Consider the following 22,940-nt stretch of genomic DNA (forward strand, 5'->3'; position numbering starts at 1 on the left):
TCATTTGCAAGACAGCAGTGCAACAGGATAAATGCACTCGTTAAAAAGTTGTGTTTATCTTTGATGAGAGCTGACTGCTGGGCTCTTTATTCTTGGTGGAACAAGCAAGAAAATCATCAACACAGCAAGCCCATTTATCTGTCATTTCTCTCACCCTGTCATCCTTTTCCTTCAGAATTTCTTTTTCCTTTGTCCCTTTTAAAATTACAGCTATCAGCGTGTTTGAGATCTCGAAGCTGTAATATATAAATAAAAAACTATGTATATAAGAAAACACTATTTCCTAACTACTATCCCCCCACCTCCACACTCCCATTTACGAGTTCTCCCCATACATCATTTCATATCATAGAGGAGATTACTTTTCATTAAATGTCATTAGCATATATGTTTTCTGTGGCTTTGTGTCAGGTTCATTACTTTATCTACTCAAGTGTAATGATGTGAATTGTATAACCACAAGGATTATATTCCATAATAAGTCAGCTTGTCTTTTGTAGAAATAAACTCAGCAAAGGTGAAACTAACACCATATCACAAAAGAGTGTAGTTAATGAAATACATGAGTGACAGCACATCACAGGTTATCCAAAGAGAACTACACTCCAAACTTATAAAAGTGTCAGTTGTTTAATAATTTTTGTTGTTTGTTTTACATTTTGCTTATCCTATGCAAGCTGACAGCTAGGAGAGAAACACTGTTGTGAAACAGATGTTCTTTTTTGGTTTGTGGATAATCAATATTGACATTAGCTGTCCCATGAGAAATATATTATGTTTTGCTGTTGATTGTAATTTAAAATTAAGCAACACGGAAAGGATTAAAAATAATATCAAACAAAGACAGGGCGATACATAAACACATCCTACTTGAATGTGTGGGCACCCATACTGTTCCTGTCTTATAGTCTGTGGTAGGCTCTCTGTGGCAATGGGTTTTAGAGTTTCTTTTCCACTATTTGTTTTTTTTTGTTTTCTGAATACGAGAAGTACGTAGTTTTCACTTTGGAGTTTCAAACATTTTTTTTTTCTAAAACTTTATGTAGTGCTTGGGCTCCTGACAAATCCCCAACGGTCACAACAACACAGCTTCCGTTCAACTCACTGTTACGTGCAAAAAGAAAAAAAAATCTTGCTTCTAGCCTGAGCAGTACCCCAAAGAGTTGTATGTGAGGATCAAACAGCTGGAACGGACATTAAACGGTTTTTACCCCAGCTCCCTAATCATTGTACTATACGATCCATCCCATGTGTTAATAGCTCTGGCAGCTGTCCAGAGAATTCGCAGGAATGAGTGAGCTTAATGCATCCTGCCTCCTGCATGCTGCTCGACCACTGAACAAAACCGCACTATGTGTTTCCAGTACTTATACCTGACCTGGAGAATCTACTGAGCGACGTGTGAGAAACTTCAGAAAATGCCTAGACCGGATCGGGGAGTTCGACGAGTGCAGAAATGGGCAATAGATATAAGGTGGAAAAACCTTTATTTATTTATTTTACAGAATCTGTCACAGCCAACTGAAATCGCCATGAAATCCATAAATCGGGTAATTCGAACTTACATTAACAGCTGTTTCACGTTATTCAGAGGTTGCAATAACTAGTCGTAAAAATCAGGGCCAATAACCCAGCTTTTAAAGTGGTCATTCAAGTTGGCATGGCAACTAAACTGCTTGGTCCCCTGTATTTCCGAATTCTACGTCCAGTCTTTGACAAAACAAATCGTAGATGTCATTGTAGCAGTTATCTTGACAAAGATAAGATGGCACCAGGGGGAAAAGGTATTTTAAATTACCTGCAGCAGGAACTCCAAGTGAATGGTGCGTTTCTTGAGTTGATTTACCAAACTTGCAGGCTTTTTAAAACATTTAAAATGTAAAAGGGTAAAGTGATTTCACAAAGTGGAGGGGAAAAAAGCAAAAAAAACCATGTCATTCTCTGATTGGCCATGTGCGGGCACGTAAAACCACACCAGCCTCATCGGAGCAAAGAATAGAGGCATGCTATCGGTATTAGTGCTGGCGAATCCAGCTATTTCTCACTGTAGTGAAGTGCTGCTCAACTTTCCCGGCGATCGATACTGTTCGAAACCTTAAAGATAACGGATTACGGCCAACCGGACCGCCTTGTGCAAAGACACTCCGTGCACACATTTTCAGCACGTTGGACAGCGCACGGCGCCGCAGAGGCGGTGCGCGGATTCAACCGGTGGCTTTCAACGAGCAGAGTGAAGACCAGAGTGGACCGTTTGACTAAATGCTGTACAAAAACTCTTTTTACGTCACATGTCTGATAGGATTTTTCTGCTTTCTGCACTTGGACTAGTGTTTTTCTCGTTCTTCCTAATACACGGTGTCTTTGTCGATTCCATCGTGTGGGAAGGCGTGCCGAGAGTGGCTGACTCTTGAAGCTGTGTGCTGAGTAGCGTGGAATAGGTGACTGTCAGGCGGGAGGAGTGGTGTGGTGGTGCCTAAGAAACCTTCCCTTTATAAGGATGCTGGTGGGAAATGCCTGGAGACAGAGATGACGAGATTTGTCAAAAGGCGCTCGAACTCTTGTCAGATCTTTGTTCTAAGGGGGAAGTGCAGAATGAAAACTGTCGGGATTTTATCTACTATTTCCGAGATCTCGCCAGACCACGCTACACGGATTCAGGTGAGGCATCATTTGCAAGCTTGATTCAATGGTTGCACTAAATTCAATGTAAGTGAAGTCGCATATGACTTCTTTCACTGAACATCGCACGCATAAAGCACACTAGGTGGTCCAAGCTTGGCTCGACTACTTCACGACGAAGATTAGTCTATAATATCAAAGAAAAATTAGACTTGTACATTATTTTTTCACATTAGTTAGCTCACCGATCCGGTTAAACTATGCATTTTTCGAGGAAGTCCATTTTTCTTCCATTTTTTTCCCATTTCTATCACACGAGGTTGGCGTGACATCGTGTAGGCTAGTCTGTGAACACTCATCAGATATGTTTCACTGGATGAGTTGCCCTGCATCGTGTATTTACTGACATGTCACAAACATTGAGTCATACTACTTTGAAACTTTGCCTCTTTTTTTTAAAATTCTTACCTAAAAGCATTTGCTTTTTATAATTAGATTTAGAATTAGCCACTCTCGCTTCATAATTATCAACACTTAGGGTAAACACATTCGCCTAAATGGCATGCATAAATTAGTGTCAGTGTGCATGTGTGCGGAGGAGAGAAGGAGCGAGCGAGAAAGCGTTATTTGGAGGCGCGAGAAAGCGTAATTCCTGCACATTTCCACTGCATTCATTCTGCTTCCACAGTTTGCATCAATGATTATTCATCACGTGACAGGACTTTGTGAATTGTCAGTCTCCTCCAACCCCCAAGCTCTCCCTTCTGTTCCTTTCCACTTTACTTCAACTATCCCCCAAAGTCCCAGCTCTCTTCTTGCTTCCTCATTCATCATATAGGCCGATCTTCTCTTGTCTTTTACACTGACACTTTCAAAAGTGAAATTATGTGGGTAGCCCGTGGGGCTAGCTATCAAGAGGGCTTACGGGTTTAATTTCTGTTCCAGCTGGCATATATCACTCAGCGTGATGGAAGAAAGCCATAAGAGAATAACAAAGGAAATAAGTACAAGGCAGAGGACAGCTACTCTTTCAGCTAGAGTTGAAGCTGTGGGTGTACCGGTCATATATATATATATCTTTTTGTTTTTTTTTTACAAATATGCTAAACATAAAACATCATTTTGACTTCAGATTTGATTTAAATCAATTACGTAAACATATTTACAACTATTTTCTCAAAAGATCATAAAATATCAAGGATTAATGAAATAAAAACTGGAACATGAAAGAAAAATAAAGATGTGTAACATGTCTTTTAATGGATTAGTCACCCACTTGGAAAGATACCTTTCTTGACACTCTTACAGAGAGTATGTTGAGAAGTTTAATATCAATCCCAATGACTGTGGTCAATCAATCAATGCCTGTCTTGCTGAAGCCAAATGCCAATTAGCTTAGCTTTAGCAGGAACAGAAAAATGTGTCTTCCACTGTTCAGAGCACATATCACAGCTTCTAATTTTTACACTTTAAAACTAGCATGATTATTTAACAGACTGTGGCAATTAATCAGCTTTAGAGATACGGTAGGAGGATTAAGTTACCTTGGAACAGAGTCAGGTTTCAGAGTTTATGAGGGAAGCTTTATATTTAACAGATATGTATACGAGTGGATTTAGTCTTTTCATCTGTCAATAAGCAAGTAAAAAAAACAAAAAAACAAAAACATATTTGCAGAAATGCAAATGCAATCGAATGCATCATCCTTTACAACATTGGGGACAACAAGTTGGAACCACCTACTGTACATGTGTAACATATTACATTTCCGATAGTTTTTACTTACAGAGAGGTATTCTTAGGGAAAATAACATCCCAGAAGTAGACATTACATATATTGCCTTTTCAGCACTTGCTTGCCTCCTACACTTTTGCACCTTTGAAGGTCCTGTGCACTAAAATTGGTCCACCCTCTTTGTTCCAATGTAGTCTTTAAATCCCTCCAGATGTCTATAGCTTCTTCTCCACCAGGCAGCATTTGGGCGGCCTGCCAAACCGACTGTGGGCTCAGCGTCCTCAGATGGCAAGTCCCTCAATTTCTCCACATTATTCTCTCAAATCACACATACTCTGGTATTCACAGAATTTCACAGTGCAGAAAGGACAGTTGGTCTGTGTTCCTGTGCAAGGTCTTATGACAGCTCCCACACACAGAGCCAGTCCTAATTGCAGGACTGTGGGATTTGGAGGATGGGTTACCTTACCAACAGCATATAGTGAAAAGTGCAAAAACCTTTATTGCCAAATAAGTACACTTTTGGCTGTTTGGACTAAAACAGTCATGCAATTGATGTGTAGTCTCATTAACTTTTATCTAATACTCTTACCATGACAAAAAGTCAGCCTCAGACTCTTAATTACAAGTGTGATCTTTACATTAGATGTGTCAGGTGTGATTCAGCTCATCACGAGTCCTCTCATATTTTTAAAAGCAGCTCTTCTTTGTAGTATCAGTCAGACCAAACACTCAAGACAGACTGAAATCAGCTCTAAATCTGTGCCCAGCTCTGTAAGTGGGAGCAGAAGTTTATATGCAAAAATTCTAAAGTTCATGATTATTAATCTCACTCATTAAAAACAAAAGAAGAAACAAAGTGGATCTTGACAGGTACGGTGTTCTGTTGCTATAGCGTGCAACTAAAAAGAAACAAAATGAGAGGATTGAATGTGATGAGTTCAGGAAATAGTTTGCTTCAACTAAACGTAACATGATATCTGTCAGCTACAATTCGGATTAGTGTACAGCTTTAACATTTCTAATATAAGCTACTTTCATCCAAAATAAAATAATGCATTCAGTCCAACTGTGTAACAGCAAACGTATCCAACAAGTCGATTTCAAATGCTACATCTAATCAAATGCCTTGTGTTGCAATGAAATTTAAACTTATTGTAGAGCCATTAATGATAAATAAATTATAATGATAATCCTGCATCTCATTAATCCACTCTCTATTTCATTTAATTGTGCATTAGTTGTACATTTGTTGCTTGTGTCTAAGCAGATTATCTGTTCGGGTATTCATGAGGAGAAAGTCTCCTTGATGTGATACACATCATGATTATTACCCTTTTGTTAAATGTATCAACATACCAATCACTTGATTTCCTGGAGCTTTTATAGGCTAATAAAATAACATGCTCTGCTTAACAGTAATAGGTTAATCAGGAAAACAATCATTGCTTTTTCTAAAAACTTCACTCATTGTTATGACTAATGTACTTAATACAGATTACACCAATATTACACTTTTGAGTTTTTTTCTTTTGAAAATTTTATTCCAGTCTTCACAAGCCTGATTTGTCTTCGCATACATGAAGGGACAAAGGATATGTCTGCTATAATACTATGGGCAAATAATAGCCTGTTGCATAGTCAGCACATAAACTGGGAATAATCTGTATCGCTGCCCTCGCATAGCCAAAAATAGATACAGTCAGGTGGATACAGCAGACTGGTTCTATTCAAAACACTGTGCAAGAGCTTGGGCTTTTCAATAAGCAAAATTACCTCAAAGATGAAAGACCGTTACATTAAATTAATAGAAATCATGTGTTAAAGAGAGATGATGGGGAACTGGTTAGAAGAGGGATTTGGGAGTCAGTTTAGCTGGTATCAAAGCTTAGAGGAAGCAGCAGACAGTGGCAGAGCAGGAAAGCTCAGGTGGACACCCTGGGGACTTAAAGGGTAGAAACAAGAGACCTCTGCTGGTGGGCCAGAACAGAAGAGGTCAGGCAGATGGACTGAGCAATGGAGACTGACGTTGCAGAAGAGTTCAGATGGTTCTGGCTGTCGGCTAAGGTGCTAGACAGGATGGTTGCTGGAAACCAGAGTCATCTTTAGTTAAGGGAAACCAGAAGAATCCTTAGTCCTGGCCAATGAGAGGATGGCATTTGGAAAGGGGTGCAAGACAGGTGACTGCGGTGCTGGGAGCTCACTGAAGCGTGGCAGTGTAGAAAACCATATGGAATAAAAATACGAAAACTGCATCTAATTACCCATTATCTCTATTGATTAAATGAAACATACAGCACATATTTTATAAGGTCATGTGTATAAGGACATGATATACTTATATAAGTGGCCACTTCCATTTTTAACATATGATATAATGTTTTGCCAATTCTTATGTAATTCTTATAATCACAGGCCATGAGATGGTTGTGAAAGCAGACACTTAAATTAGTCGATAATAGTATGAGATGCAGCATTAATAGCAGGTTTTCTGCAACTAATAGGGAAAAAAGGGACTTCAAAACTATATGTCTTGTAAGACATGCATAACCTGAATGATTGTGATCAAGATTTTCGAATTCTTATTTAATGTGATTTTTGAAACTATGGTGACAGGGGTGCATAGCTGGTCAAAATCGTCACATACAAGAGATGAAGAAATAACTGAATGATGAGTCTCGGTAGCCCTGATAATACAAAATATAAGAGTAAAAGGGAAAAAAAGACTGATGACCATTAATGATGCACTGGAGACGGTTGTTAACAATGCAGTGGTAAAGCACCATGTCAGTATGTGTAGTATTTTTTCAGTACTTATTCAGTGCACTTGGCCACGTTATGAACAGCATTTATTTCTTCTGTTATCTTGATGATGAACAATTAAAGTAATTACCACTTAATCATTTTTTGCCTCACAGAAGCTCAAGGATGGATAAGAGCTTAGGGAATGAGGGAATTCAGCATATAGAAAGTGTAAGTCTTTGATATTTCCATAATTACACATGCATAACAGCTTTAAAATCTATACAATCCCAGATGCGTACTCCATCCTTATTTTATTTTGACCTTGTCATTGCCCCTGGGATTGGTTAGTTTTGAAGGTTTGGATTCTTGTTAAATATTAAATAATGCTGGTTTCTTTTCTGCTTTCACTGCTGCTGTTTTTAAATGTTTGTGTTTTTGGTTCCTACTTTCGGTTTAATATACTTGTGATTTATTTCAGTTATGAGATATTATTGCCTTTTTAGTTTCTGTCTGGAGCTGATTATCATTTTTGTTTCCTCACTGTTTTCTTGTGTCCGTGTTGAGTAGGTGTTCTGGATTGTTTCCTGTTTTACTTTGATAGTTTTCATTGGTTGTTTTAATTTGGGTTTTTTTGTTTGTCTTTTTTTAAAATTTGTTTCTAATTCTCAGCCAGTCCAGCATCTGGATCCTTGTCACCGCTTCCTTCATGACAGACCCATCCCAACTTAATATCTACTACTAAGACATTAGCCGACATAAGGAGTTCATAAGATTGTTCTGGTCTGCTTCAGTGACATTACATCATCAAATAACGGTGCATAAAAACACACTGTTCAAATTCAGATATCAAACAGTATCTCAAAAACATGACATGGGATTTTCAAAGCAAAATTGTGTGCATATCTGTAACACCAATTAGGATGCAAACCATCTCAAGCCTGTTTTAACAACTTTAAACTTTAATTAAAGCCTCAATTAATTTTTATGAAAATTACACATGCTGTGTTTGAACTTGTGACATTTAAAGTTCCCTACAGAGCCACATTTCTTCAGTTTGGTATCTCAGAGACTCCAGCTGTAAAACATGGTTAAATGCAACCTTTTTTCATATCTTCCATGGTCTTGATTGACATTAACAGCACTTTTTAAAAAGGCACATTATTACATGTTTTTAAATATCAGTAGAATTAACAAATTTCTGGGGTTAATACATCTAATATATGTGAATACATACATACCCTTACCTCAATTTGAGGCAAATGGTTAATACTCTTTATTATCCAAAAAAGACTTCAGGTAAATTTTATTTGCTTATAACAACAGTTGTCTTATGGTGCTTTATATTGTATGGGGTAGAAGACCTTAACAATATTAGAGAGAAGGAAACAAGCAAGCACTTGGTGAAGGTGGAGAGGAAGAACCTCCCTTTAACAGCCAGAAAGAGGCTCGGGGACATTTGCAGCTTCTGGAAAGAGGGAAAGCAGAACAGTGAAAACAGAAAAGTAAAGATCATTTAAGAAAAGACAGGTAATAGTAATGTAACTTAGTATATTATCACTGTTTGGATGAAAACTCCTTTTACTTGCAATAAAGTTGCAAAGTTCATGTAATTATTTCAGAGTCATTGCAGCAGTTTCTATTTTTTTTTTTTTGTGCTTTTGCTTCTTGAGAGCAGAGATGATTCAGATGCCCTTGATGACTCTGTTGCTTCACACCTCATCTCCCTTTCCATGGTGACTTGCACACCCTGGGCTGGTGTAAACAAATGCAATGCACTGAAGAATTATTCAGTGTCATGCTTTGAAACTATGAACTTGATAGATGAAGACCTGGATTGATATGCTGGTAAAACTTTTTATACTCCCACGGCCATTACTCCTGGTGTTGCCCACAAGTACTGCTTATATTTAATCACACAGTTTATGATGCACATGTGTGAACAGCAACCGAGTAGTAACTTTAATTTTGCAAAGCTGTTATCTTTAGAGTGACATCTTCAGTTTGTTTATACGTGTTTTGTGGATCCACAGATTTAACAGGAGAGCTAGAGTAGCTGTTAGGAGCCCTTTAAACTCCTACATGTACCAGTGTAGAGCAGCTTCATGAGTGATCTTGTCCTTGAATTTTGGGATTCGATAGTATTTCTCTTATGAACTCATCTGTTTTCAGAATGTTTCTTTTTTTTCTGTTTTGTATAAATTGTGACTTTCACGGCTTCCCTCCCCATTTGTCAAATTGTTTTTTTTTTAACCACAGACCATATATAACAGCCTGTAAATGTTTTTCTTGCAAGCTGTTTTTTATACCCTCTCATTTATTAACATGATAATATGCATTAACCACACAGGCAGCATGAAGCGCCTTGGGTTTAGCACTTTATCAAACTACTGGGAACGTTTTAAATTCTTGCAATTAATGTACCTCACTGACAGTTTCAAATTATAAATTATACTCATGGAAGAGAGTTAGTTCTGCTTTATTGTGGCTGTAGCTCAGGTGGCAGAGCAGGTCAGCCACTAATCAGAAGGTCGGTGGTTTGATCCCAGGCCAAATATCCTTGGGCAAGATACTAACTCCCATGTTTGCCAACTGGTGGTGGTCAGAGGGCCCGGCAGCCTCGCCTCTGTCAGTGCGCCCCAGGGCAGCTGTGGCTGTGGCTACAATGTAGCTTGCCATTGTAAATGGGTGAATGACTGAATGTAGTGTAAAGCGCTTTGGGGTCCTTGGGGACTGAGTAAAGTGCAGTGAGTATAAATGCAGGCCATTTACCATTTCTTTTCAAAGTTCTTCATTGGTTATTCCTATGGATACCAGGAGAGCTCACCAGACTCAAATAAACATCTACAAACAGACAAATCCAAGCAAGTTCAAAAAAGTAATCTTCATCTGTATGACAATAGCTGCTTTGCAAATACACACAAGAAAAACCACAAAGCAAAAGTCAAATGCCATGTGCATGCTTGAAAAGAATTTCTGAATTGTCATGTTAAAACAAAAATATTTTAACTTATTTTCTGAAAACAACAACAAACCAAGAACTGTGGTCATCTGTGGTTGTAATGCTGCATTTCTATATTTGGTTTTGTTGTATTTGCACCTCTTTTGTGGAAAAATCATTTTTAAAGTTTCATTTTTTCACCATAATTATCAGCAAAGGAAATGAAATCGAAACATGGGGGGCACACTACCCTTAGAGTGCAGATATGAGCCTCCATTGGATAGTTAAATACTGCTACTACTACTGTACATCATTTTGATTTTATTGAGCATTCTTTATGAGAATCTGTTAGAAAAGAAAAAAATAAATCCAACAGGACCTATAGCTGTGTACCTGACATGTCCATCATGCAGTATTTTTAAAACATTTACTGAGTAACTTAATCGTGAAATGGTTATATATGATGGTGATATCAAAAATCAGAGTGCAACAAAGCAAAGAGAAGACTTATTCACTGTCAGATCTTGTTCTCTCTTTCCAGACATATCTGTGAGTCTGCTGTCATTGGTAGTGACTGCCTGTGGCTTGGCCCTCTTTGGGGTCTCCCTCTTTGTTTCATGGAAGCTCTGCTGGATACCATGGAGGGAGCGTGGGCTTTCCCCCACCACCAAGGAAGCCCATGGGCACCTCAACCCGACTATGAGCCCTCTGCCATCACAGTCTGCACCCAGGCAGCCAGTTTACACAGCTGTGGACCCCCCGATGCACAACCGCCGTGAATCATCACATTGTTCCATGGCCAGAGAGCCTACTCCCGTGGCATCTGTTGTTTCAGTGGAGGCTCCGGTGACTCCTGTATCACCACCACCTGTGGTCATGGCCACACCAGAGGCAGCTATGAAGATCAGCCACACATCTCCAGATATACCACTGGATGCCCAGAGTAAAAGCAGGGAAAATGGAGTTCACACTAACCCCCGAATGCAGAGACAGACCACTGAACCCCCACCTTCTGGATGCTCAATGTCTGAAATAGGGTCAGTATGAGGTATTTGTTGATTTATGTGCTCCCATAAGATATGCTGGCCTTATTTTCTAAAAATCCCCTAACAATTATGATCTCTGTTAAAAACGCTAACAAACTAATTGTTTCTGCTACTTTTCCCAATAGGACAAGAGAGATGAAAGACAAAATGACTTGGACTTGACTTTAGTTATGACTCCTGCCAACATGTTTCACATTTTTACTTTCTATTTGTGCATCAACTATAATACACTTAAGGATTTTGGTAAAGGAAAACAACTTACACCTTATTTATGATTAGGGTTAGGTAGTTCAGAGGCTTGGTTGAAATGTGGATTTTGTTAAGTGTAGGTGTCTGAAACATGACTAAATGTCATGTGCAGATGTGAGTATAAAAAACAGACACATTATAAGGCAATAATGACACCAAAACAACAATTTCTGTCTGCTAGACTATAAAATGTATAATACAGCACACTATGTGTACACTATGTTCTTGAAGTGAAAAGCAGCATTGGCACTAGATATAAATTATGATATGCAGAACAATTCATTATGCAGGTTGCTTCAAAAAATATGCAGCTGATGTTTTAACATTCCTTCTTTTCATTGTGTTAATGTTGTATGATTTTGTTTTCTGTTGATTTCCTCTGTGCACAGTCAAGGGTCCATTCGTAGACACATGAACCTCTCTAACCCAGACTTCAACGTGGCCCAGTTCCAAAGGCAGGACTCCCTCACCGGAATGGGCCTGGGCCTGGGCCGCCTCAAACCCGAGCTCTACAAACAGCGCTCCCTTGAGGGGGACGAAGGAAGTCGAAGAGACGGAGGTTGTGGGCGCCTCCATTTTATCCTCAAATATGACTGTGATCTAGAACAGTTAATAGTTAAGATCCACAAAGCAGAGGACCTCCCGGCCAAGGACTTCTCCGGTACCTCTGACCCTTATGTTAAGATCTACCTGTTGCCCGATCGAAAGACCAAGCACCAGACAAAGGTGCACCGCAAGACACTCAACCCTGTGTTTGATGAGGTCTTCCTGTTTCCTGTGGCATACTCTGAGCTTCCTACACGAAAGCTACACTTCAGTGTCTATGACTTCGACCGCTTTTCACGGCATGACATTATTGGTCAAGTGGTGGTGGACAACTTCCTGGATCTGGCAGATTTCCCCAGGGAGACAAAACTCTGTCGAGACATCCAGTATGTCTCCTCGGTGAGTTTGAACGTTCACTCAAAACTATGTCATATTTACTTAGAGCTGCCAGGTTATATTTAACTTTTTCCCACAAAGGCTGTGTGTGACAGCTGTGTGGAGAGTTCGAAATTTGTCCCTCTGTCTCCCACTGGCAGTACAAAGTACAGAATTTTTTTTCCTTTTATCACTTGTCAGGTCTGAAAAAACAGGACAAAAATTAGTTAAGGTGATCAGGCCTGTGTTTGAAAACTGATGTTTTCTTTTACTTTGCTGTCTCTCTCTGCTGTCGAGATGAAAAGACTTTAAAAAAGCATCTGTTTAATAACAGATCTAGTGACCCCGAGCGCAAAATTTTACTACACAAGACATCTATGGCATCTGTATTGATATTATATGCTTTTTAAAATTGCCTTTACATGCCCGGAGAATGATTAGCAATAGATTTTTCATTAAATATGGTTTTTGGAAGGAATACTAATTTAAAAAATATGCATTTAGAATAGTGTTTAATACTATACCTTCCTTTTTCTTTAACAATCCTTGATGCTGCACATATTACAAATAGATGACACAAGTGAAGGACTGAGGCATTTTATTAGCAATTACTTTTACTGCATCTGCTCCCACCTATCTAAATTCAGTTTGCTCTGCTGGAACGACCTGTTTACCATGAGTAAATTAAATCCTTTGAGACTTTTTAAGGTCAACAGGATTGCAGGCCTCTTGCCATGTTAACTTACTGACTGCGTGCTAGTAAATCTCATTTTGTTAGGACCAGTTTCTGTTAGACCTATAAAGTGAGCATACAGTTGCACAGAGAGTGTCTGTCAGTGTATGTATGTCCTTATAAGACCAAATGTGTGTGAGAGAGAAAGAAACAGAGAACAGGAGAAAAAAATATTTAAAAAAAAACTGAGAAAACTGGTTTGGGAACAAGACATACGCACCATTTTTCTTTCTTTCTTTCTTACATTATTAGCTATTTAAGATCTTTATAATGTTTTTCACTGTTCCTGCTCATCTCCTTTAGAGGTGAAAGATCTCAGACACTACAATACAGCACTGGTATTTATATGTTGGCCTGTTTTATTTACAGGCATTTCATTTATTGAGCTTGAACAGCTGTAACATGCAACTGATCCCTATATTCTGTTTGCAGTTGATTGCAGGAAACAGTTTAGGCAACAGAACTCAATAAAACAAGATCAATAAAGCACAGCTGTGTAAAGGAAAACTATTGGTTGAACTTAGATGAGATCAATTCCCAGTCACTATGTTAGTTATGATTTTACTTGTGTAAGGGCATAAATCTTAGTTAAAACATTGCAACATTGCTTAATAAGCAATAAGACAGTCCAACAGGAACAGCCGTGGTGAGTCAGTCTGGAAACTGTAATAAATGTTTACTGTTGAACATAGTTAACCTTCTCAGCAAAAAGATTTTAATAAGATATGGAGTGTCTTTGCAACTGGGCTTACTTTAGCAGTGCTGCAGCTTTCTGAAATCTTTCAGAAAGCACAGTGTTGCTATAACCGAATGCACTGCGCTTTTCGTTAAAACAATATTTTGACCACTGCCGACCTTTAAGAATGAACTGTTTTACAGACTCATCTCATCTCAGTCAATTCTTCTCATCTTAAGAATTGACTTTTGAGCAAAACATGCAGCCAGTTCAACAGCAGACAAAAAAAAGCATGGGAGTATTTGACTGAGCAGCTGTACGTCTATGTTGTGCATATGTCTGTCTCTTGTTTATCTAATAAGCGAATCATCATCTGCCTCTGTTGGCGTCCAGGCTTGTCTGCTACATCGCTACATCTTTTGCAAATGTCTGCACTGCAGCCATATCAATTTTAATAAGGAGAGCACATTAGTTAGCAGAGTTTGTGTGCCTGATGCACTGGCCATTAGTAATGGAAAACAAATTGTTATGCTTTCATCTCTAGTATAAGCAGCTCCATCACTGAATTTAGATTTTCATTTCACAATTATACTTTCATTCAGATTAAGAACAGTAATACAGATGGGAGAGAATCAATTAAATATTAAATCGAACACCACGCACTTGTTGTGGTTGTTTTTATTTGTTTGTTTTTAATGCTCATTCTTTGTTAGAACTTCATTACATGCAACTTAAGATTGCATTATCACACATATTTATTGTTTATTCACAACAGCAATATGTAATTAAGTGAGTATTACTGCATATATACTTATAATATCTGGTATTATTTCAAAAAAAGTGATTAAATGTATTTTATAATGTTCACTTTTCTGTATGGATAGCATGCTTTTATATTCTTCTCATCAAAGCTGCCACATTTATCCATGCATTTTATTGTCTATGGTAAAGGCACAGTAATCAGTTTTCTTTTGCCTTTTGATCTCGTCTGTTTCACCTCATCGAAATTTAGATATGTGGTGTTATTTTGTGCTTTTTATTGCTGTGTCAGTTTAAATTATGACAACGCAGAGCTCAAATTTGTGGCATAGTCCACGCCTGTCTAATTTGCAGGCTACTGATAGCAGCTAAGGTTTTAGTGCATAAAGTCCCACATACAGTGTGCCAAAGACCATTAACGGCTTCCTACTCATGGCCTCTAAAAATACGGACAGAATCTGTCTCTTCTTTCTGTCTTTACTCTGTCTCTCTCTCTTTATCTATCTCTGCCTGCCTTTTTTTCCCTCAACATGTCTCGGTCTTTCTTCATCACACGCACAAATGCATAAACAGACACGGACACACCTGTTTTAACCCAGCTATGACGAAGTCATCAGCTGTGTCCAACTTTTAGTACGCAAACAAATTGTTTAAAGTAAAACAAAAAAGAAGTAGCTTACTCAGAAAAAGCAATTAGATGTGAATGCATATTATACGCATTCTGAATGTAGTGCTAATGGGTTCTATAGAGTGCTCAGAATGGCTGAGATATTCACAGACAGTAAAATAACAGCTTTTGAGGCAGAAGATACTGGAAAACATAAAAGTGAGAAATGAAGAGGGGGGAGGAGATGCCGAGAAAACAGCATGACAATACACGAGCATGCCAGATAGAGCCTTCGGGGGAAAATGCTCACAAAAAGTATTGGGATTGTTTTGATCCATCAACATATGGATGTTTACTGGATCAGTGCACCTTTGCCCTGTTTAACTGATTGCTAATCAATGTTGCCTGGTTGGAACAGAATGGTGTGTGACGTCTGGTTGATGGGAACCAGTGATTAACAGAATCTGGAATTCTCACATTTTCACACTGTTCAGTTTTTGTCAGTTTCACAGCACTCAGCTAATGCACACAAACAGAAAAAAAAACACAGAGTACACACAGACTCTTACACTTGTACAAATGCTTGTTCTCAGAGATTGACACAGATGCCCCACACATATATCCTCATAAATGAGCTAATTATCTTTGGACACCAGTACATAGACATGATATTCTGTAACCAGTGCACAGAGCTTATTTGATAGAAAATAAAGAATTATCATTAAGTCTTGATTTCCAGTGGGACAGGCCATATTGATGTGTCATTGCCAGATTTTAGCTTGTTTAGCTCTGCAATAGAAGCAGATTGTAGATTAATGAAGAACATATGTTATTTTTACAGGATTTAAGAATGACAGTCTCAGTATGAACAAAAGCTGTATAATACATTTGATGGTTTGAGCTTTTAAATACAGAATATACTTGTGGCATACCAGCCTGATTATCAGAAACGCTGAGCATGACATTCAACCTGCAGATGTTACATGCTATTTGATGCCTAAGAGGTTTTGCGGAGCACGTAAAACACAGTGCTAATCTGTTTCCCACCTGTATCACAATTATTAGACCATGAAGCATGTAAAACAGATAGTTCTGGGATGTGGGATGTATTTTCTGGAGGGTTTTTTGAGTTAATTCATCCTTCACATTTAAAAGCCTTGATGAGTACTTGATCATGATTGCAGCAAAATATACAAGTGCAATTCATGGGTGATCTCTCTCTCAGAAAAAAACAAAAAACAACACAGAAATACACACTCACAAAATGCCAAATCAGTTTCTCTAGCTTAACCAAAAATAATAATAATAATAATAACTGAATAGTGTCCAAGTGTGTGTGACATTCCTTAGACATGCTATAGAAATTGTTGCCAATTGTATGGATGTCCCTCTTGATAGATTTCTGCATCTCCCTTTTCACAGATACTTCTAAAACTAGCACTTAACATACATTATACTTTGGATACCAAATTAGTTATTTTGAATATCTTAATTTAAAAGGCATCTTAGCATACATAAGAGTTGTTTTGAGTTGTTTTTTTCATTGCCCTGCTGCTGCAAAAAACATTCCTACTTGGTCTTTGTTACTTTTAGTATGAGAGTTTCATAACAATATGGGGCAAATCTCAGTCTTAGATTTCTCAGTGCAGTTGAGTAATATGATGTCATTATCACAATTACTGGAGCAGCAAAGTCAGTTGATCCTAAGTTTTCAGCGTTGTTGTTTTTGCACTTCAGTTGAATTTACTGAGCTTACCTTTGTAAATGATCAGATGATGATGATGAGTTGATGACACGTGCTTTGACATATCAGCACAATCTCACCAACATAGCAGCAGATCAGCAAGAGATTCTACTGTAGGTGTCTTTACCACACATATTTGTGTGCTTTCCTGGTTCACACTTCTTTTGTGGAGTTATTTTAAGCACTAGCGATAAGTGAGCAGCAGCTGAACTGAAGCCTCTGTGCCGGGTGAAATATGGGAGGCTTTAATTGGAGCAATATGACAGAAAATAGTATTTGTAGAAAAGTTGTACACTGTAAATAAATGACCAGAATAATACACAATCAAACTCATTTTAGAGTAAATATTTTTGTGTCTTTTAGGATAATGTGGACCTTGGGGATCTGATGTTTTCACTTTGTTACTTGCCTACTGCGGGCAGACTGACCATTACCATGATAAAGGCTCGCAACCTCAAGGCCATGGATATCACTGGTGCATCTGGTAATTAAAATCTGATACTGACTGTAACTGCAGCACCCCACTGGTATCCCAAATGTAAATCAAGTTAATTTTTCTTGTTTGTGTCATTTTTTTATAGATCCATATGTGAAAGTTTCACTGATGTGTGACGGTCGCAGATTGAAGAAGAGGAAGACATCAACAAAGAGGAACACTCTGAATCCAGTCTATAATGAGGCCATTGTGTTTGATGTCCCTCCAGAAAACATAGAGCAGATCAGCCTTTTGATTGCTGTGATGGATTATGACCGGTTCGAGAGTTTCTATAGAGTAGTTTCTACATCTTTTGCATGGGTCAATGTTTAATTTATACTTGCTGCATGGCAAAAGCGGATAAAATATATTCCAAGAACATTTGCAAATATTTCCTCAAACTCTTTGTCTCTGTAACATATTGTCTTGTGTGGTTTGCTTTTCACACACAATATGTAAGACATTATTATTTTTGGAAAGCATGGGAGGACTTATAATATTTTTTCTTTCTCCCTTATCCTCCTGGGTCTACAGAGTAGGCCATAATGAGGTCATTGGTGTGTGTCGAGTCGGCAATGATGCTGACAGCCTCGGTCGAGATCACTGGAGTGAAATGCTTACATATCCCCGAAAACCTGTCGCCCACTGGCATCCTCTCGTTGAGGTGAGATGGCATGTGTTGACACACACACACACATATATTAGGGGTGCAACGATACACAAAATTTACGGTTCAGTTTGGTTTGATACTTTGGTGTCACGGTTCGATATTTTTTTGATAAAAAAAAATGTTCATGTTTTTTTAATTTGTCATTTATTAAAATTATAAAAATATATTTTAACTCAAAAGTACAGTTTTTAAATTTAATGTTGCTGAAACAACAAAATAATAAAAATAAATAAATCTATCTGATCGAGGAATCACTCATCTTTGGAAAAGTTTTTTACAGAGAAATGTCTCTTTCCAAAATAAAAGCTATAATTTTCTTCTTCTGGGCTGTATTCTCAGCCGCATATTAAACATATCAGGTCCCCATAAAGAGAATCATGTGCTAACGGCTGTCTAAATGACTCGGGTAAAGTTTGTAGCATGTGTGCTTGTTGTTTTTGTCTGCTTCCACTTGTCTTTGCACTAGGATAATGTCGGTGTAAACATGCAGTCATATTCGTTGTGTTCCCACTAGTGCTGTCAGCCTTAATCTCGTTAAAATGACATTAACGCCATAACGCGGCAAATCTCCGTTAACAAGTTACCACGGATTGCCCCGTACATGGGGCTGGGTGGAGTCAACACGTTAACGAGCTAACTGCGCTAACGCACTAGTTCCCACCAATTGAACATTGTGTGGCACATCTGACATACTGTTTTACTTTTGTCCATGACGCGCTTACCATCAGGGTCATACTTCACATGAAGACCAAGATAGTTCCAAACGCCAGATCTGAATGAGGGTGGGGGAGGCTCAATTTCGGGTAGCGTTGAGGCAGTTGCCATGTTGCAATGAGCTTAGCTTCTGCCTTGCTAGCTTGCGCTGCACTCAGTGGATCTGTGCTCGACAGTGCAGCCTAGGCGGAGAAGTCGAACGCAGATCCACTGAGCGCTCAACACAGACAGCATCGTCAGAAGAAAAGTTGATAAAATAGATAACATTTTTTGTATTGTTCGATACATATGCCTACCGAAAGCACTGCATCGAACGGTTCAATATCGATACATGTATTGTTTCACCCCTAATGTATGTATGTATGTATGTATGTATGTATGTATGGATAGATGGATAGATAGATAGATAAAATTCCCCTCTCTCCCCTGAGGGGGGTCTATGCTTCACGCTCGGGTCCTGTACCAGAGGCCTGGGAGCTTGAGGGTCCTGCGCAGTATCTTAGCTGTTCCTAGGACTGCCCTCTTCTGGACAGAGATCCTACTTGGGACTCACTACACCTAGTGTTCCGATTACCACTGGGACCACTGTTACCTTCACCCTCTTCTCTGAGCCCTTGATACTTCTCCATCTTGCACCCTGCTGTTATGTGCTGGATTGTTTGAGGGGCATCTTTACACAGCCTGCACCTGGGGTCTTGCCTGGTGTGGTAGACCCCAGCCTCTATGGATCTTGTGCTTAAAGACTGTTCCTGTGCTGCCATGATTACTGCCTCTGTGCTGTCTTTCAGTGCAGCTTTGTCTAGCCATTGGTAGGATTTCTGGATGTCAGCCACTTCATCTATGTGCCAGTGGTACATACCATTCAGGGGCCTGTCCTTCATTGATGCTTCCTCCTCTTCCTCCTCTTTCTTGGGTTTCTGGTGCTTGAGGTATTCACGTCGGTTGGGCCATCTTCCTGAAGTTTAAGCAGTATAAAATATTTATAACATAAACATAATGATAAAAAAAACATTTATCATTAATTGAGGTTAGAGTTGACAGATGAAAGAAAAAGAAAGTGCAAGTGGGTAGGAAGCTTATCACTGTCCAGTTATTAAGGCACACTGAGCTCATTACTATTCACTGATACTGAAGTGTGTTGTTACAATGCGGCTGTGAAAAGATTTTTGGTCAGTGGTAAAGGGAATATGGTTGTAAGCTATAACAAAGCAAAAAAAAAGAGAGGATGTCTGCCATTTCATGGAAATCACTTTATTGCCAGAATTGACAAGAAGCCTAGAAAGCTCAAAAACATTATATATCTGATTTAATCATTTTCAGTGAAAAAGAAAGTGGCTCTCTCCAAAAAGTCCACAGATGGTGATGCTATTTTATGTGAAATTGCATATCTGTGTGTGATGGCTAAAATATAACCTGTTCCACCAGAGATCAAATTGGCTGCCAAAGTTTCCATAGCAATGTAGCGCCTTCTGTAAAATTGTTTATTTTTCTACAAATACAAGCTAGTTTAGAACTTGTAGTCATCTTTGTAATTTACCAGTATGACTTGGCCTTATACCATCGTCTCTGAGATTATGATATTCCTAATATTTATCCCAAATCTTTTTTTTAGCTGTTGAAGAGGGAAGGTAGACATAGTGGACAAAGCACTGACACAATACAGCATGTTTTGTGAATGGCAAAATAGATATCCTTCAGGTTAAAGCCACCAATAAAACTCATGCACTAATTGCCGTACTTTATTCTAGCGTGGAGTGAAACTATTGTGAGTTTGAAATGTCTAAGCTACTTCTATTGAGTGAATGGTAAGGGTGTTCAGTTTCTTATATGTGAACTTATCCATAGAGCTTCACAAACCAAGATAGTGCTCTACATTCATACATACATTCACACTGCAAGTTCAGTGCTCCTCTATCCAGCAATATCAAAACACCTACTGAACCCTTGTTCAAGTCATAATAATTAACAGACGTGACCATTTTAACCCATGGAAGTTAAGAGTATTTACACAGTGTAATAGTGACTAGAATTTACTATACATTTTAGGTATTCCTCTACATCTACAGAATTATTGGGATGACCTATGAATTTTCAAGTTCCAATAGCAGCCTAAGTTTAGTCACAGGCTTTTCAGTGACATTAGTCATCATCTGTGGATGCACTCAACATACAAGTCCTTTACTTGGAAAGTCTCCAAGCCTCTTGAAAATGTGCAGGAGCCATTGTGGGGAAGTAGGTTCAATTTTGACAAAAATATCTCCAGGCTTTATATTTTTCCTTCTTCGTTTCACTTTTGCCTCTTCTGCAGCAAAGGTAAGTATTCATGTACCCATCACTTTCTGCACACTGAACCTTCTCTCTATGGATACACATTATTTCTTGAATAGCCCAGTGGTAAGACCTGTTTACCTTTCATAAACTGAATATGATGTAGTTGTTGAGGTTATCTGACAATATTTTCTCAGATAGTAATACTGCTTTGACAAAACTGTGTTTTACAGGTTACAAATACATACCTGAATTGAGAATCTTTGGCCAACCTCCATGCAAATGATACTCTGTGCCCTCTCCACAGGAGATAGACATTGTAGCTGAGATCAAAGGGTTATAAAAAGTTAATAAACAGCATTTAAATGTCTGATTTGCAGCATTCCCTTAGTTGGTAACAGCAAGGAGTGTAAGATTGGTTTTCCCAAGGGATGAAACTCCCCAAGTGCCAATAAGCAGATTTCTGAAATATGGTGTCTGGCAAAAATTCTATTTTTTGCTTTCGATGTAACATTTATTGCTCTTAGTTAATGATCGGTCTTCAGTTTGTTCATTTACAATGATGGTCAACCTAATGAGTATCTTTGCCAAATTCACTGAATGCTAAAGAAACCATAGTTATCCTGCCCAATTTTGAGTCAGTTTATTCTCATGCTACTCACAAAACAGTACTGTACTTTTATGCTGTGAGGTTTCAAATGCAGGTCTGTTCATGTGTTTCTATGCCAAATGAACCACTTTATCTATAAAAGCTTTTATCCTTTCACTTGGACTTGGCAAGAAAAAGGTGCCATAGAAAAAACATCTATGCTAATAAAATTTAGTGAATGCATAAATAAACTGACCTCCCAAAAATCAAAAAAATGAAATGGCAGACATACAGTGTTTGTTTCACTGCCCAATTCATCGCTCTGTAGGTGGTGAGTACATTTGTTCCAAGATAAAAAGGTAGGATTGGCTCTAGATTTATTTGATATCATCGTACATCTGTTTATATGACTAATAGAGATGGAGGTTTTTTTTGTTTGTTTGTTTCTTTTACACTAACTATCATTGCAATCTTTCTGCTTTATTCTCTTGCAGTACCAGGGGACCACAGGTAGTAGCCAGGGAGGATCCTGTAATTCTCTGAAGACACCTCCTTCTCCGTAGCCATGAGCAACAATTCAAATAAGCCGAAGGCTGTGCTATATGTACCTTTGGGCAGATGTGATACAGAATTTTGCTCATATATGGTCCTAGCATAAAAAAATAAACACATGCATTAATACCTATGGAAAAGAAAGACACAAACTGTCTTGAGCTCTGCTCTTTTGGATCAGTTGCATGTTGAATGACTGCAAAGATGGATGTTTTTTTTCTATGATGTTCCATAAGAAAAAGAACCAGCACAGGTAGATATTTTAGGTCTGAGCTGTTCCTGAGTTTATAAACTCATTGCTCTTTTTTAATAGTCTTGTTACTTGTTTTAATGAGATGAGTCTCTGTAATTGCACAATGTACTTACAACCAGTTGAACTGCCATACTGTTCTCTTTTTTTTGGTTGTGAATTGGTGCATGAGGTCATGTTTTGATGGGATATCTTCTACTTGTTTGTTGGTTTTTGTTTCTATTTTTTTGAATAGGATGTATTGTTCTGTCAGTTGATGTGCAGTGACAGTTCATTTTTAGGCAAAATACCTGTAAGTAAAAGTATGTTAAATGTTACGAATAAAAATTATTCCATAGAAAAATGTTCATCAGTTTCAATTCAGTTAATTTGAATGTGAATTAGAATTTCATAATATGCTAGATTTCTATCACTTTAGCAACTATAGTACACAACACTAGCTCTTCAAGATAAAGTAAGTAAGTAAGTAAGTAAAGAGCAAAACTGTGTTAAACAGTATACAGTAAAATATATTATCCGTAAAATATCTTTTTTATCACTGTTTAAGATTAGTGTTTTAGAGCACTAAATATAAGACAAAAAGCTAATGCAAACACATTAAAGTTTTGCATATTATTTTATTTCTAAGGTTTTACATGTAAGGACATAAT

The 22,940-nt window shown here is 38.2% G+C and overlaps 1 protein-coding gene across 2 annotated transcripts; it reads left to right on the plus strand.

Annotated features, from left to right (window-relative positions):
- The first annotated feature begins 1,723 nt into the window (after positions 1-1,723).
- syt9a (synaptotagmin IXa) lies at positions 1,724-22,622 on the plus strand. Of its 2 annotated transcripts, none has more exons than XM_005745779.1 (7): positions 1,724-1,823; positions 10,579-11,074; positions 11,722-12,277; positions 17,136-17,256; positions 17,354-17,525; positions 17,782-17,911; positions 21,983-22,622. In XM_005745779.1, the coding sequence occupies exons 1-7, from the start codon at positions 1,766-1,768 to the stop codon at positions 22,049-22,051; spliced, it is 1,602 nt and encodes a 533-aa protein (XP_005745836.1). In that variant the 5' UTR covers positions 1,724-1,765; the 3' UTR covers positions 22,052-22,622. The 2 variants fall into 2 exon arrangements, with proteins under 2 accessions (XP_005745836.1, XP_005745835.1); XM_005745778.1 differs by lacking the exon at positions 1,724-1,823 and adding an exon at positions 1,905-2,658.
- Positions 22,623-22,940: the final 318 nt, after the last annotated feature.

Source organism: Pundamilia nyererei, unplaced genomic scaffold (assembly GCF_000239375.1).
Source record: "Pundamilia nyererei isolate P.nyererei 1_Seehausen unplaced genomic scaffold, PunNye1.0 scaffold00166, whole genome shotgun sequence".
NCBI lineage: Eukaryota > Metazoa > Chordata > Actinopteri > Cichliformes > Cichlidae > Pundamilia > Pundamilia nyererei.